The sequence below is a fragment of the Terrapene carolina genome, unplaced genomic scaffold (assembly GCF_002925995.2).
Source record: "Terrapene carolina triunguis isolate 2854851 unplaced genomic scaffold, T_m_triunguis-2.0 Scaffold35022, whole genome shotgun sequence".
NCBI lineage: Eukaryota > Metazoa > Chordata > Testudines > Emydidae > Terrapene > Terrapene triunguis.
In genome coordinates, this window is record NW_020699373.1 from 11,842,216 (window position 1) to 11,859,197 (window position 16,982).

Here is a 16,982-nt window from a genome sequence, read left to right on the forward strand (position 1 = left end):
GAGCAGAGAACTCCAAGTAATCGCTCTCTTTCACCTAAGAAAACAAAGGCACTAATAGCTTTGGGCCTTGGGGAGAGATCCTTACTAAGGAAAGGGTCAGTCGCCATCTTGCTGGAGGACTGTGCGTGAGAGAGGCGATCTTGAACAAAGCCTTGCTAGATTAAGTTTTAGACTTGTGGATGCGTGTTTTCACTTTTATTTGCGTATAACCATTTCTAACTTTCTCTCTCATACTTGAATTCACTTAAAATCCTATCTTCTTTTGTTAATAAACCTGTTTTATTGTTTTTAAATCTAAATCAATCCAATGCTGTGTTTAGACTGAACTGTTTAGTGACTCCAGTTAAAGTAGCAAACTGTTGAATATTGACTATTTACAGGAGCAACAAACCTTTAATATCGGAACTGTCCAGGAAAGGGCTGGACAGTGCAGATCACCTGATTTTGGAAAATGTGGGACTGGGAGTGTGTTGGAGTCACCCTGCAAGTAGTAACCAAGGCTGGTGGAAGCCAGAGTGTGACTGGTGTGTTGCTGACAGGCTGTTGGGGTCATAGCTGCTGGACCAGGGCTGTAGCTGTATACAGACCCTCAGGGTGTGACCTGCATGGTGGTAGACTGTGAGCAGCTCAGGTTGAGAAGTACAACAGCAAAGCATTGTGAGGCATCCAGGGTTACAGGGCAGGCTGTGATACAACCCCTCACTCATCTGGATTGAACCCCAGAATGTGACAGTGACTACAAGTTTACAGAGGGTGTGCACACTGGATCAATATCTAAGAGGCAGCAGGACCTAGTGGATAGAGTCCAGCCTGGGAACTCAGGAGACGGGGATTCTCTTTCTGGTGTTCTGAGTAGCTTTGGACAAATCACTTAAAGTCTCTGTGCTTCAGTTTCCTCAGTCTGTAAAATGGGGATAGCAATGTTTATTTCCTTTGTAAAGTGCTTTGAGATCTGTGTATGAAAAGTGCCATGTAAGAGTTAGGTATTAGTCACACATCATTAACTCAGCTCTCAAAGTCCTGTCCCAATATGCACCAGGCTCAGCATAAACTTGAAGAGAAGGATTCTCTGGACACAGTCTTTGGAGGTAGCTTTAACTATCTATGGCTATGACCCTGAAAGCTGTGCCTCGCAGGCAGAACCCTGAGCTTACCTGAAGGCCTTCTGAACTCACATTGCAGGATCAAGTCCTAAGTCATTATCAGAAATGCAGAATTTCATATATTTTTTTTAAAAATATATGATTTTGATCTCATTGGCAGTTATTTTGTCTGGTTTAGTTTGTACACATAAAATTCAACAAGCAATTGAAAGTAAGCCTAAGGTGTATATGTGCACTTGTGAGAAAGAATTAAACCTTCACACACAATTAAAATGTATCAGCTGCATATAATTTCACAGTTGCAGATGCTTTATTCACAGCCCATAGATTGAAAACAATATCTAGAATGTGTAATACAGGAGTCCAATGTGCTCTCTCCAGCTGCAGAGTGTGGTTTTGGAGGGGGCATGCGCTTTATTTGCTGGTAAACAGAGAAAATTGATGGCATGGGGTGAGAATTGATGCCCGCATTCCCATCTTTCTAAGGAACAAAGTAAAAACCCTCTCAGGGGGAGAGAGCAATTTGGTAAATTATCAATGGCAGTAGGGGCTAAGTCTGTAAAACAGGTACCATTTTCTTGGATAAGATGATTTGATTTTCTCCCTACATTTTAGGATTAAAGTGTGCAGTGGAGCCCATAGTTTGAACCCACATGATTTCCAGTTTCCTTTACGGGGTTAGGATTTTTCCTTTTTCAGTCCCCCTAGAGGGACAGGGTGGTGGTGTATTCCCACACCCTAGTACGTGTAGCTGGCAGTGAAAAGGGACTGTTTCGCAGCTGCATCACTCTTTCCAGAGACAATATATTGTCCTTTGGATGCTAACCCATTAATCTGAAAAAACAAAAAGGAGGGAGAAACAGTTAGTTACGCAGAGGAAAATTAAAAAAAAAACAAAAAACAGGGAGAAATAAAGAACACAGGGAAATAGGGAGTGCTTTTGTGAATTCCCAAACAAAATTTACAAGGGGGATTGGAGAATTTAGGAAACAGATAAGATAAAGACTGTTATACTTCTAAGCAGAATGCTAGTGATCAAAAGTTATTGCTATCTGATAGCTGTGTGTTGGCCTATATAAAAGACAAATTTACCCGTATTGTAAAAATGTCCACAGAAATTACCTTTAATTAGCATCCTAGTTGGCAGTCTCAGCAAAGAGACTGAAGGTCGACTGGGTAAGGAGAATAAACCACCCACTTATTCTTACTGATGTCTCCAGAATAGATTTGAGGACTATTATTGGGGCTTTGAGGGGAAGCTTGCACTGCAGTTTCCTGTGATAGACCTGTGTGTGGGGCCGTCATCCTTGGATGAACATGAAACACAAGGATGGATCAAAGCAACAGGAATCTTTAAAACTTGGGGAACATGTCCCCATTTATCACACCATGTGTTGTACAGTATTTCTCTGAAGTAGGGTGATTGTTCTTTTAAAGACCTGGACTTAGAACTGGAAGCTCTGGCGTCGGCTCAGTCATGATGATGAAGTGAAGGTCCCATACCTGTGCCCGTTTGCAAAATGCCTCCTGCGTAGCCTTCTTGTTCTCAGGTTTGCCAGACCATGCAGCAAGTGCTGATGCCTGCAGAGCCCGTCCATATGAGAAGGTCAGCTTCCAGGGTTTGGGCAAAGGGCACTGGTTGATAGCACTGAGGTTGAGAGAAGCTTCCTCTTCACTTTGGCCTCCAGACAGGAAGCAGATTCCTGCAGGAGGGAAAAAAAAAGACGTTATAAGTTTAGAGACCACTGATTCACTCTAATGTCCTGAGATGAAGCAGAATCTTGTAGTGGAGGCCGCAGGAACATAAAGAATCACATATCACAAATCACGGTTTTCCCAAAGAAGGCATGTAGGTGAGACTGAAGAGAATTAGGTCAACTGTATATCCATAGATATTGTATCCTATCAGTCCTCCGTGAGATTGCATATGACGCCCAGTCAAATCTACCACTGGTGTCTGCTATTTGGTCCATAACTGGAGATGCAACAAATTCTCTTAAAATCTATCAATGCAACAACAACACAACCCAGCCCCCTGGGAACAGAACAGGTCATTAAATGGAAGCAAATGGAGACCTATATCTTAGACTAAACAGGGGAGACATTGTGGTCTGACCCCTCCCCCCAAGGTCTTACTGCACCTCAGTACATGAGACTTGATGGTTTCAGATCACGATAGGTCCTACAAGCAACCCCAATAAGCGTTTGAGGCACTTGGATGGATGATCCTTGAATCTGCATGGAGAAGCAATGGATAGTAATGAATGAGTTACCAGGAACAGCGGCAGGAACAGTGCGATGGAGGGCAGTGACTGTTGCCATGGCTACCTCCTGAGGGGTGTACTTCTTGGGGCAGGAATGCCCAGCAGTCACCATATTGGGTTTCAGCAGTGTTCCCTCCAGGTAGACATGATGATCATTCAGGGCCTTGTAGACAGCAGCCAGGACCTGGGAAACAATGAGAACAGGAGGATCATTCAATGCTTATTCATGTTCGCTCAATGCTGGGCTTCACTCCCATACTGATTCACCAGAGGGACCCAGGTCTCCAAATCTGCTGTAGAGGGACAACCTATTTCTGGGGTGAGAGCGGAATTGACTGTCCACGTTTTATCCAGGCTGGGCTTCAGCCCCCCTTCCATCACTTTACCAAGAAGCCCACCAAACCTGCTATGGAGAAGTATTTGTCCCCGGGGATGATAAAGGAATTCATTCTCCATAGTCATGGAATTCTTAGCTTTAGCCCCTCAAACCCACCTTACTCTGGAATGGGAAAGTTACAAAATATGGAATGGCAGTGGAAACCTGGATGATACCTCTTCTCCTAGAAGGGTGAGCCCTTCTCAGCAGGGAAACGGTGGTCTCGTGGCTAGGGCACTATTCCCACCTCTGCCACTTACTGTGTGACCTTGGACAACTCACTTAACCTTTCAGTGCCTCCTTCCCTTCCCCACCCCACCATCCATCTGTAAAATGGGGATAAGAAAGTGCTTTGAGACTTATGGATGCAAAGCTCTGTTTAAGAGCTAAGTATTATTATTATTATGCTGATTGATGAAAATGGGACATGTCTGGTAGGTAAGAATCTTACCTTCTCTGTAACATACTGACAGCGCTGGAGGTCATGGTCTCCATCGGGTAGGATCTCCGGTTCTACAATGGGCACCAACCCATGCTAAGAATGGAAAAACAGAAGTCAGTGAAGGTCTGGACAAGAGACTGCCCTAGCAGGGATAACCTGAGAAAAGGGTAGTAAAGCAAGGAGAACTACCAGAAAAGAGAAGATACCAACAGACTCTCTCAGCATGACGGACAAAGAGGCCTCCTCTCAAACACATGGGAACTATTTCAAAGGAGAGTAGGAAAGGGCACAACTTATTCCCACAGCACAGGAAGGGAGGGAACTATTTCACACACATATTGAGAGTTTATACCTGCTGGCAGATGCTGGCATAGCGTGCCAGCGTGTTGGCATTCTCCTGGATGGCTAGAGTGGAGGGAGTTGTGTCTGTGATCTTCAGCACAGCACGCCACTTGCCAAAATCAGCGCCATCCTTCTTATACTGGGCGCAGCGCTCAGCGAGCCCATCCAGCCCTGCAGGTATTAAAGGGAAAGGAAGGTGCCTTATTTAGCGCCTCCAGATTTATGTGATTGGGGCTGAACTTTGTGTCCTCTACGCAACCCTGTGGAGGTGGGGATGCAGGGCCAATGCAGGTGGCCTGTAGCTCCTACCTTCTCCTGGAGACTGCTATCCTGTGGTCCTTGTGCAGACTAGCCAGGGGGCATGCAAAATGTCTCCACTCTGTGCATGCCCAATGCAATAGCTGCTCAGAGTATAGCCCTCAGGGAATGGGGTTCCTTAAATTGACAGCGCTAGGATGGTAACTAGGGAAACCCTGGGTATAATCTGTGGTTAGCAAAGCCTCTGGGACAGTAATAATGCAGGACCTATAATGTTAGAAACGGGAACTGCTGCACAAAATCAGAGGATTAGTACATAAAATCTGATCTCCTGATTCTGACTGTAAAACCTGATACCTCAGGGGGGAAACGACCACTACTCCCATCTAATTGCATCCCCCAAAATACACACGAAGAACCATATAATGTTAACTTGGGGTGGGGTGAGGGGATAAATCCTTTCTGATCCCAGTTGGTGATCAGTTTTATGCCTTGAAGCAAGACAAAGAGCTCTTGTAACTTACTACCCTTCTGCCTACTTATTACCTTGCAGCCACTGGTGCTGCTGGCAGTGCTCATCAAGCCAAAAGGGATGTTTCTTGGCAGTGGGAGGCTGCTCTCTGCATTCTGGCTGGTATCTGGAGGGCTGTGGTGATGGAGGAGTGCATTATACCTAAGTGTCTAAGTGTGGAGCAAGGGGTGCCAATGAGCACATATCCCCCCTCCCACCCTCCAGCGCCTTTGGAGGTACTATTTTACTCCTGCTCTTTGCAAGCACGATGCTTCCAGCCACTGCTGCTTGTGTAGTGCACCTTCTTCTCCCTGCCCCACATGGCTTTCACTTTGAGAACCATAGCTAAGCCCTACTCCAGTCATTTAAAATTCTCCTCGTCAGGAAATGCAGCCCCATTCTTAATGGCTTAGAGCAATGTTTCCCAAACGGGTTCGTGAACCACTGGGGGTTTGCGAAATGTTACAGGGGGTTCTCGGGAAAAAATTCCCTAATGGCGGACAGAGCTGTCCCTAGGGACCCTGGGCAGCATGGGGCCAGCAGCCCGGAGCCCCTGGACTTCCAAGAGCTAAGCAGATCAAAGCAAGCCTATTTATCACACTGAGGAGATTTAACCTTCAAGACTCCTTCTAAGAAATGGAAAGGGAGGTAGATATTTTTTGCTGTTTTTAAAAGTAAATAGGCAGCTAGTATTGTTTTTTAAATTATTATGAAGAACAAGTTTAAGCTTTGTTGTAACTTGCGTTGTTTGCCTGGACTGCTCAAGACCTGAATGCTTGTGTAGGAGGAACTCTTTGAGTTGGCTTCTTAAATACCTTCACACTGTTTCACATCTGATACTCCTTGATGAAGCATAGGAGCCTTGTCTTATAACAGGCTTATTCAAAGTGATACAAGCTACGAAAGTGAGATCTTGGAAGAGTGTTGCTGTTTTCATAATGTAATCAAAATACTGTAATGATAAATAATTAATAAATCGTGTGTAATAAGCATGTCATAAAAACAAATTTTATATTTCCAACATCACTGCTCTTATAATTTATACTCAGGTAAAGGAGAAAATCCCTGGAAACATTCATTTTTAGGAGGGGATTCGTGAGACTTGACATTTTAGTGGAAGGGGTTCACAGGTTGTTAAAGTTTGGGAACCACTGGCTTAGAGGAAATGTCTCACCTTGAATGGTGGTTTCTCCATTTGTTCCTGCCAGCGGGGCTGTTCCTTTATCTAGCTATGGAAGTACACAGAAAGGAAGATGAGTTAACAATTAACAGATCAGTATAGTTTCTGCCACTGTAACCCAGAGCTAGTACAGACTTCTCAGCCTTCGCCAGCAGGAGTCACTGTAACAAATGGTGCAGGACCTTGGTGGGCAGAGTAAGAAACAGAAAACAAGTGCTGGGGAATGGGGAAATTGCAGAAGAGAACAATGCATGACAATGAACAAACAGAACATTGGGAGTGGGAAGCAGAATTGTTGGCGGAAACAACCCAAGAACTCTAGGAGTTGGGGAGAGTCACTGGAGAGGATGGAATCAAGAATCTTGAGGACAAGGGGATGGAAGGGTGAAGCAAGAGCTCTAGGTGGTGGGTGATTTGCTGGATAAAACAGGTCAGGATCAGTGGCTGTAGCTGTGGCTTGGCTAATAGAATAGTACAGGAGCATTAGCTGCAGGGATAATGCAGAGAATGGTGCCAGAATGACAAAAGAGCATTGCTTATCTGCGAGATCCCTGCCTGGGCACAGTTCACACTGGGAAGGACTCTGGGGCTATTATGCCAGCCCTTGGAGATATTCACCTTTATTCCCACCACAATGCCTTTGTCTTTGATGACATCTGGGAATGGCTTTCCACTGCTGTCCTTCTGATAGAGGGTCTCATGGAAGAAGATCACGCCCCCAATGCTCTGATTGATGGAGGCATCTGAAGAAAAGAGGATCTCTCGGAAGGCGCGGCGATTTTCCTCTGTGTTCTCCACCTTGATCCTCTGCAGTCTGCTCCCCATAGTACCTAGCAAGAGGGGCCAAAGGTCAGAGAACACGATATTGGGCATGATTGTCCTTTCACTTATCTTGTATAAGTGCAAGGATGGAGTAACTGAGAATTAGGCCTTCTGTGTCTGTGCAGACCTGGGCTTCTCTCCTCAGCCCATGCCCTCATAGTTCTGTCTATGGACCCCAACCCTTCCCTGATGGACAGCTCGCTCCTGAAGAAAGATGGGCATTCATTTACTCCTGCCTGGTATCTCAAATTATTTCAAAAGCAACATGGCTTGAAGGACACTAAGAAATATCAATAACTGTTCAACTCACCCACAGACTCATCCGCAGCCAGGATCCCCTTCCCTGGAGCCACAATCCGCTGTGCTATGCCAGACAGGGCCTTCTTCTGCTCCGGAGTCAGCGCTGGAAACTGGTGGGTCATGATGGCTATTCTGGAGGAGACACATAGAGACACCCATTGTTCCAAGCTGAGTTATGCTGTGGATAGTGTTTGTAAAATCACATTGATTGGATACAGACACAACAATCTCATGCATCTCCTTCTGGTGGGAGTGAGGTTCTCTATATTCTTACAGACATCTATCTAGCTACGTACTTATGTGACCCCACCACTCCCACCCCTCCTTTAGCATAGTATTGGAATGCCTCACAGTCTATTCCTGGGAGGTAGGGAAGTGCCATTATCCCCATTTGCAGATGGGGAAGTGAGACACAGAGAGGCTAAGAGACTTGCCCAGAGTCACACAGGATGTCTGAGTCAGCACTAGGCTCCAGTACATTAACCATTAGACCATTCTTCCTTTCAGATCTGGGAACGAGAATCCACATTAGTGTGCACTGAAATCCAGTTCAGGCTCTTCTTCTCTCCCAGAGGTTGCCTTGTAAATGCCATTCCAGGTGGGTGCAAAAAATACCAGTTCAGTCTCCTTTTCCCCCAGAGGTGGCAACAATGGCCCATTCCAGCAGGTTCTTCTCCTTTGCAGTTTGTCTTCACATGACAGCAGGGTAGACTGTAGCAGCTACTGCTAAATGTCCTCACTGAGCCCCCTTGGGAAAGGAATCCAAGTGTGGATTTTTGTATATAACTGGACGTGCTCAGAGCCCAAAGGCAGTTCAGTAAATAGGCTTGGAAGGATTAGATTTTGTATCCGTAAATGTCAATTTCACTGGACACACAGAAACTGACAAAAAGATATTTCCAGACATAATAATCAAAATTTACAGATCGGCAAAGCAAGAAAAATGATGCTTGAGAGCTTCAGAGTTTGAATTAAGGATACGTACTTTGCATATTTTGACGTGATATTGACAATTCATGTTAACAGCTATAAAGCTTTAACTTTTTGAATCTCAACATCTACAGTCATTAAATAATTCTGACCCCTCCCCTTCATAATTTCCCCCAACTGAAAATTTAAATTGATAAAATAAAATAAAAATCTTTTAAGATAAATGTTGATATTATCGCTCAAAATTTGAAGAAAAAAAAAAGAATTCCACCAAGCCTGTAGTTAAATCATTAAAACATGGGACAAAGTAACACACATTAATTGCTGACTTGCAAAGTTCTTTGTAAAGCAGATTAGATACTTTGCTCCTAAATAACTAAGAGTTCTCTCTTATCTCCCACATGGTACACTGTCTGCTAACCCTCCTCCTCTTCCCTCGCCTGCCTTGTAGGTATTTGCTTGTATGGCTCAATGCTTTCTCACCCCTTCTTTCCTGCTGTGTGTCTATAATTTGTATGCCTGGGGCTCCTCTCAGAACTGCATGAGGTGTTAGCTGTTTCACGGGAAAGCAAATCAAATGTGAGATGAATTAATCCTACTCTAGACAAGATCTTGGATTGCAAATGGATCCTAATCCATTCCTATTTTATCAGGCTGTGGCTGAGATTCACCAGCTGAGAATTTCACCTGAGTGAGAGTTAGATTCTGTCTTTTGCTGAGGGTGGTGTATGATCTTATTAAGGTTTCGATAAGGAAGGAGAACACACCTGACAGCTTGGGTTTGTTCTTTGGGTGGACAATGAGAAGTATATCTGTCCCAGAAAAAAATACTTCCTAGAGGCCTTTATCGAGAAGTATGCCGGTATTCTACAGTAATGCTTACACTGTATAGCCCTGTGATCACACCTCTGAGATCCAGGTCCTGCCTCATGTATGTTATGGCCTCATCTATCTGTCATCCATCCTTTATAAAGGTCTTAAGAAGAAGATAAGTCCCTGTTCTGATTATTATTGTAATTATTTGTACTACAATCCTTGTAGCCCCAATGAAGATTAGGTGCCACACAAACAAACGCATAGTGAGAGACAGTCCCTGCCCCATATAGCTTACATTCTAAACAGACAAGACAGAAAAATTGTGGGAGGGGGTAACGCAGAAGCAGTGACTTGCCCACAGTCAAAGAGCAGGTCAGTGGCTAAACCAGTAATAGACCCCCAGTTTCCTGACTCTAGGTCCAGTTCACTACTATCACAGGCTAGCAGGGCCTTTATGGGGAGTCAGACTCTGTCTTTCCTGTGACCTAGCAGCTGTCCCCCAACTGATCCTGATCTAGTAGCTTAATTACCATTAGTGACCCCTGCTGTGAAAGGTCAAGGAGGAGGATGTAGAGATAGAACTGAATCAGAAAGAAGAGATAGGGAGTTCCTTCTCTCTAGGTAGGGTCTGGTGAAGGTAGTCTAAAGAAGCCTCAGAGATGGAGTTATATTCTGTGGTGAGTGTCCTGGAAAAAGATAAGGCCCAGCAAGGCAGTCCTAGGGGTGAATGTTCCAGAGTAGGAACAAGGAGGGGGGAGGACCTAGGGAGAAGACCTGGGAACCAAAGGAAAGGCTGTGTTAACCACAGCCTACTGGGAAACAACACTAGGGGCTCAGAGGTAGGAAGTAGCCAGGGAAACAGCAGCACATGTGAATGGTGTAGTGGTGCTGAGTATGCCCCAGGGCCTTGCCTCCCACAGCATGGGGTCAGAGTTAGAGCAGTTTGGGGGTGGGCTTAGAGAGCCAGGCTGGCAGGGCAATGCTGCAGATTAGGATTACACCATTAGAAGGAGCAGACCCATCTTAACACAGTGTCCCTGGACTGGAACCCAGAGCAGAAAGTGTATCTGTGCTCCCTCATCAGCCCCAAGGAGGGGGTCTTGAAGCCTCAACACAAGGATTACTGAGCACAGGATGGGGCTGAGGTGTGAGCCCAGAAGATGGGCTAGGGAGTAGCCTGTGAGGGGTGAAAGGATCTCTTGTTACCCCAGAAGGGGTCTGAACTAGACATGACTTTGAAAGGCTAAGTCGTGGGCACAAATGGGCCATTGCAGGTTCAAGGAAGCGATCAACAGGGGATGCAAGAAGTGAAGACTCCTGCAATGCCATGACACGGTGACGGGGACGTTATTGTGGTGAATGGAACTGCTTGTATCTATCCATTAGACATGTCACCTCCCATTTAATTCTCTAACTTACATGCTTAGGCCCCGATCCTTGAATCCCACTGTCTTCAGTGGGACTCTGTGCAGACCAGCTTTTAGTATGCACTTGGGTGTCCTAAAATACTGCCTAAACAAAAGCTAGCACTGATGAATAATAGCTCAAAACACTTCAGTAGCACTACTGTAAGTCTTAGGGCCAATCTGGGGCACCCTTACTCAGGTCAACAAGCAGTAATTCACATGAGCAATCCCATTCACTTTAAGTGTTCCCTAAGGTGAGGGTTGTACAAGCTGGTCCTTTGTGTTCCGGACCCTTACTACAGGATACTGTAGAATCCTCCCAGAGGAAAAGATATATTTAGATTTTTTTCCCTACTGTGTTCTGAGGTCTTGGAAAAGGGTTGGGACGTATATCTACACCCTGTGCATATGGCAAGGAAATCTGTGATACAGTAGGTGGAATCTACCTGTTAAGAGTGGCAATGATCTGGTGTAACAAGTGAGTAGTTAGATCTCTGCGATGCACAGCAATTGTATGGGAGACAGCTGTGAATCACAGTATGGGATGGTGGTTTTGCTGGAAGTTAGACCAAGGCGTGGTGATTTCTAGGTGCTCTGTATACCTGCTTAGTGATGATCCTTTAGCTGGGAAAATTTGAGAGAGATAACATAACACACATACCACCAGCCAATCAGAACCTCTCTTCTGAGTTTCAACTTCTAAAGCCATACACTGCTGCTGCCGTAAACCAATGAGCCATCACATGCCTGTCCACAGCAAATGGCAATATTAAATAAAGGAGTCTGATATCAAACAGAAATGAGTTGCAAGAGCAGATGAAAGTTCCCAGTTTTGCATAAATACCCTTTCAAAATGCTAAAGAATGGATGGATGCGCAACAAAACCAACCAGGGAGCCTAGAAATGGTCATTTATTTTGGTGAATAGATTTAGTTATCTATTGCCAGATTCTGCTACTCTTACACTTAGCAATACTTTCTTTGAGAGCAGCCCCATTGATTTCAGAAGTGCTATTCAGGCAGTAAAGTATTGCTCATTACGAGCAGGGATGGCAGAACCTGGCCCATCATTGGTCATTGCTCAACTATGGCTGCCTCATGAAAAATAGGCTTCCATAAATGTATCAACAGAAATTATAAAGGCCTGCTGAAGAGAGAGCATGGTCCAGTAGATAGGAAATTGGACTGGAATGCAGGAGACATGGGGTCTGCGCTTGGCTCTGCTACTGATGTTGCCAATATTTTTATCTGCCAGCCAGTTGTACCTCATCTGCTTAGTGGAAAAAGGCCAGTCATGTCAAGTTACGGGCCAGATCCTCAGCTGCTGTAAACAGTTATAGTTCAAGTGCCTTCAATGGAGCTATGCTAATTTACACCAGCTGAAGATCTGGCCCATGAGTGTTATTTTCCTGTTTATTGTAATTGTTCACAAAACGGAAATGCGGGAGGAAGAGCAACAACAAAGGAATATATATATATAGAAAATGCACAAAATCAGACGCAGCGTAGTGGCTAAATCGAATGTTCTGCAGAGCTTTCTAGCAAGCTTTGCTGGTGCTTTAAACAAACGGGGCTGTTTGTCTAAGCCAGTCCCTGGCAGAGAGGCAGCTGGACCAGAAAAACATGGCAATGAAAGTCAATATTGCTGTGTTGGAATTTAGACCTTTCCCCAGTATGTGCAGTGGGAAATATTATCACAGACATCAGCACAAACATGGCATTCAGTTAATATTACAACAGACTGGACGAAAGTGCAAGCGCACATGGGGGATGGGAGAGGGAATATGGGGAAGGATTTCAGTGTTGTTAGCATGTTGCACTTTGGACCAGGTTAGAAGCATCTGTTCTTTCTTTGTGCCTTTCCCTTGGCAATTACCCTCAGCACTTTGTTTCTTACAAACAATCAGTGTCAGGTTTAGAATAATTTGCCCATCAGCCTCCTACCTAAACTGGAGAAACCAGTTGTGTTATAACATCTGGGTTCTGGACAGCAGGAAAAAGAGGATGCAATTGGCATCAGGTGTTTTCATGACTGTCTTTTATCTCTCCTTTTATATAAAATATGTCAAATGTGCAGGGAACATGTGTTGAACACTTAGCACTCTCTGAGTGTGTGCAGCTTTGTCTGCACAATTACTTGTGAGCACAATTCCTCAGCGCTAGTGTACACACACATTTACACACCAAAACCCCATTTGTATGCACAAATTGTGTGCAAGTAGATCTGTGTGAGTAAATTCTACCATTGTGCACACAAATGGTAGTGCTTAAAGTGTGTGAAAGTGATTTGAATGAGTAAAAGCTGCATGTGTACAAATGGATGTGGCTGGGGGTTTTAAAATGTGGCTCACAACAAACAGGCAAAGCGTACAACACCCGAGTCTGATTTCTGGTTCAGCTGTCTGTTGGGGACACTGGGATGGAAAATGTAACCTTTTGCATAATGGAAACAAAATTAATAAGTGCTTGTGCAATGGCTGGCATCTTGGCCAACAAGAGGGATTTAACTGGGGACCGCTAGAGCTAAACACATGAGTTGCTTGAGTTATGGAACCAGGCTTCTCCAGTGAGACCTGCAACAGATCTGCATTTTCTGTGGCTCATGTACAGAGGGTGACATGTGACACACTGATACATGTGTTAAACTTGGAAGATGCAAACGGCTCTAAAATGCTTAATACTTGTATTATTCTATTGACTTGAGAAAAATTATTCTTCCTAAACAAAAGTGGGGAAAACCCTCTCATTCCAGGGGAAATGAGGAAGGGAACTGCCTGAAAATATGGCAAAGAAAATAAGTAAGAAGCTTTAAGAGAAGAAACAAAGAAGCATTAGTGTGGAATACAAGGCAAATTGTCCTTTCGGAAATGTGTTTAGAATAAAAAAGGCTGTTTGACCCAAAACAGATGTGAAGGAAGAGAGAAAGTAACACGCACACTGAAGAGTGCATGAGGGACAGAGAGGCAGCTGTTAGAGGAACAAGTCAGGAATTAACCGTTCATGACTCCAGGAAATGAGGAACGTAAAGCCACGTAGGGGCTCCCTTTTCCCCTCTTGTACTGCAGTCTTGTACTTCCACTCTTTCTGGTGCTCATAAGACAGAAAGTCAGGGCACTGTCCTACCATGCCCTGAATGGGAACATTATCCAGAAATGGTTAAAGCACTGAACTTTACACATACAAGCCTACATGCTGAACATTAAATTAACAGCCATGTTTACAAAAATAAAATAACTGCTAGAGAGAGAAAAGCCATCACAGTGCAAATCAGCATCTCATGCGGCTTTGATGGTGGTCAGAATATACACTGCACTGTCCCACAGGCATGAAGACAAAACTGTAGATGTAAAGCATGTAGATTAGGGGGTGGGTCCCCTCTGCCAAGTATCAGATCTGGAAAAACACCTGGATTAAGGAGTCAGACTACCATTGCCTTAGGAAAACGAGCAAGCACGTTTGCTGAAGATGGTGATTTTGTTCAAGTTCTCTCAAGTGGCTGGAAGATCAGACCTCCCAATTACCTAAAAAACCTGATTGCCGGCTGTTTGGTTTTCTGCACCTGTGTGCAAGTAGTGGGCATACATACACCATGGTTTTTCTTAGAGCAACTTGTAAGGTAGGGTTTTGCTAACAGACTGCTAAATATCTATGGGTGTTGGGGAGAGGAGAGGGAGCAAGGAACTTTCCCACCCTCTATCCTTTGCTTTGGGGGCTGGCATCAAGTGGCACTTGCACCAGACTAGCTAAGGTCACATTATCCCCTCCAAAGTGGGTGGGAGGGTGTAGGGCAGGGGTCTCAAAGTCCCAGCCTGAGGGCCATCTGCGGCCCGAGAACCTCCCCACTGTGGCCTGCAGAGGAGAGACTCTGCATGCGGCAATGTCTGCTGCAGGCGCCGCCCCCCACAGCTCTCATTGGCTGGGGGAGAGGGACCGAGATACTATCACTAGTCGCCGGGCAGAGTCAGCCATGGCGGCAGTATTATTAGTTGCCGGGCAGAGTCAGCTAGGGAGGCGGCATCACTAGTTGCCAGGCAGAGTCAGCTAGGGAGGCAGCATCACTTTTCCCCCCACAATGAATATAAACAAGTCACAATACCGAACACAAATATCCGACGCACACCTTGCTGCAATCCTGAAGGTTTCAACTGCTCAGTCACTGAGGCCAAACATCAACAAACTGACAGAACTGAAGCGTTGCCAGGTGTCTGGCAAACCTTAAACTCTCTGGCAGACGAAGAAGTGTATCAAGTTGTATGGCAGTTTTATTATTCTAAGAAATTCAAAATAAAAATACAATATAAACGTTTTCTTTTCTGAACACCATCTTCAGTGACATTATTGGTCTGCTGGGAGGATTTGAGGACTGGTACTGGCCCTAAGGCAAATTGAGTTTGACATCCCTGGTGTAGGGTACATGACTTCACAGCCCCTCTCCACTGGCCTCCACAGAGCTTATGGCTGTAGAGGGGAGTGGACGCTGCGCTGCATTCCCCTCTATGCTCAATGCTTCTGCATCTCCTTTTTGGTGAAGGCACAGGGGAAACAGGTGCCCCGAGGACTAGGGAGTGGCTGGGTCATATACAGGACTATTCCAGCAGCTGGGAGACGGGTTGGTTAGAGCACTCGTTTTCAAGTGCTGAGAATAGTTTCTTCTTCTTGGTGGTGGCCTGGGTGGTGCCATGTCCTGGTGGGTAGTGGTAGGAGTGGGGGATTGTGGGAGGGTTCTGCCATGCTGGCAGTTGGCCCTTGTCCCTGGAGTAGGTGGAGAGTTCTGGCAGGCCCCCTAGAGAGCTCTAGTCCTTAGGATGCTAGCAGGGGACAGTGCAGGTGTTTTGGGTGAATCAGGAGGTTGAGGGTGCTAGCTTGGGGATGATGGAGTGGTCAGCAGCTGCCAATGAGCCTATTCATATTGCATAGCTCTGAGCAATTTACTGAAGATGACTGTTCTCCTCCTCTGTATTCAAAGGGGTCCAACTCCACTGCTAGTACAGGGGAATATTTCTGCCAACAGCTTCTCTTATCTCTTTTCATGTAGTCTTCTCCTTTCAAGACTATCCTATGTCCCCTTGTCAAAGCCATTCTCACCAGCACTACTGCTATAACACTTCCGAGGAAATTAAACACCGAATGCAGGTTGTAACACTTCATCAGCCCTGACTGTGTAATGTGCATGCAAGGAATAAAAAGAGGATTGCATTCTGCAGCTCCACCCCAGATTTTCCCACGTGCACCTACATGAATCATCATTTAAACAAAGTAGCAGAAAATGACACGGACACAAACACACGGGCTATTGATCCAGTCTCCTGAATTAAGGATGAGGATTATGTGTTCGCATTCGCTTCTTCCAGGTGTTCTTTGTTACAAAATTAAGCCAAAAGAGTTAGCAATTGCATCAAACAGGGCTTATTACATTTATAGAAAATAGATGAGAGAGAGAGAGAGAGATCACTGCAGAAAAAAGAAAAACTAAGAATGAATGTGTTTCTTTCCTGATTTGGTTAGCAATGACAGTTTTACACACTGTTCCTGACAAAGCAAAATCCACACATTTACAGAAAAGATACATATTCTCTCTTCCCCCCGCCCTCCCATTGAGATCAGAACTGAATCAGTAATTTATTATCACTCACTGTTTGAGGATAGTGTCTCCTTCTCTGCTAAAAGTTCCTGCTGAGGTAGCTGCAACCAAATAGGTCCAATCTCCCAACTCCCCAACTTTTTATAAAGTTCTCAGCAATATTTGTTTTCCTCTTTTTTTTCTCCCTCCTCTTCAGGCTGTTTGAGGTGGTGTCACTATGCAGCACCTCTAATTGGCTGAGGGACCATAAACCTGCCCAGCCAATCAGATTCATTCTCTCTCTCTCTCTCTCTCTCACACACACACATATACAGGCATGAAAGAATTCTAGTTCTGTTTCTTTCCAAGTGAGAATGACAAATTCCATAAAGATTCTTTTGACAGATCAGTTCAACAGCTTCCTCATCCCTTTCAAGCCATAGTACAAATTATTGCAAGACATACACTGGAACATGCTTACAGTGGACCTGGCTAGAGCTTGCATTTTAGGGCCAGATCCTCAGCTGGCGTAAATCAGCATAGCTCCATGGAGTTCCAACCCTCTGATTTGGTCCCTTGGGGCCAGGGACCATGTGTTCCCTTGTATTTGGTATATGGCCTTGCAAAGCGATGAAGCTCAGGATGTAATCTTAGTAATAGAGTCAGTCTCTGC

At 45.0% G+C, this 16,982-nt stretch overlaps 1 protein-coding gene across 1 annotated transcript; it reads right to left on the reverse strand.

Moving 5' to 3' along the window:
- Positions 1-1,370: 1,370 nt before the first annotated feature.
- Positions 1,371-16,487, reverse strand: LOC112125364 (fructose-bisphosphate aldolase B). Its single transcript, XM_026646352.1, has 9 exons — positions 16,383-16,487; positions 7,609-7,730; positions 7,095-7,306; positions 6,471-6,525; positions 4,538-4,698; positions 4,195-4,278; positions 3,377-3,551; positions 2,607-2,806; positions 1,371-1,937 (listed from the first exon to the last, which is right to left on the reverse strand). Exons 2-9 carry the CDS (start codon positions 7,718-7,720, stop codon positions 1,842-1,844), a joined length of 1,095 nt encoding a protein of 364 aa, XP_026502137.1. The 5' UTR covers positions 7,721-7,730; positions 16,383-16,487; the 3' UTR covers positions 1,371-1,841.
- Between the last annotated feature and the right edge of the window lie 495 nt (positions 16,488-16,982).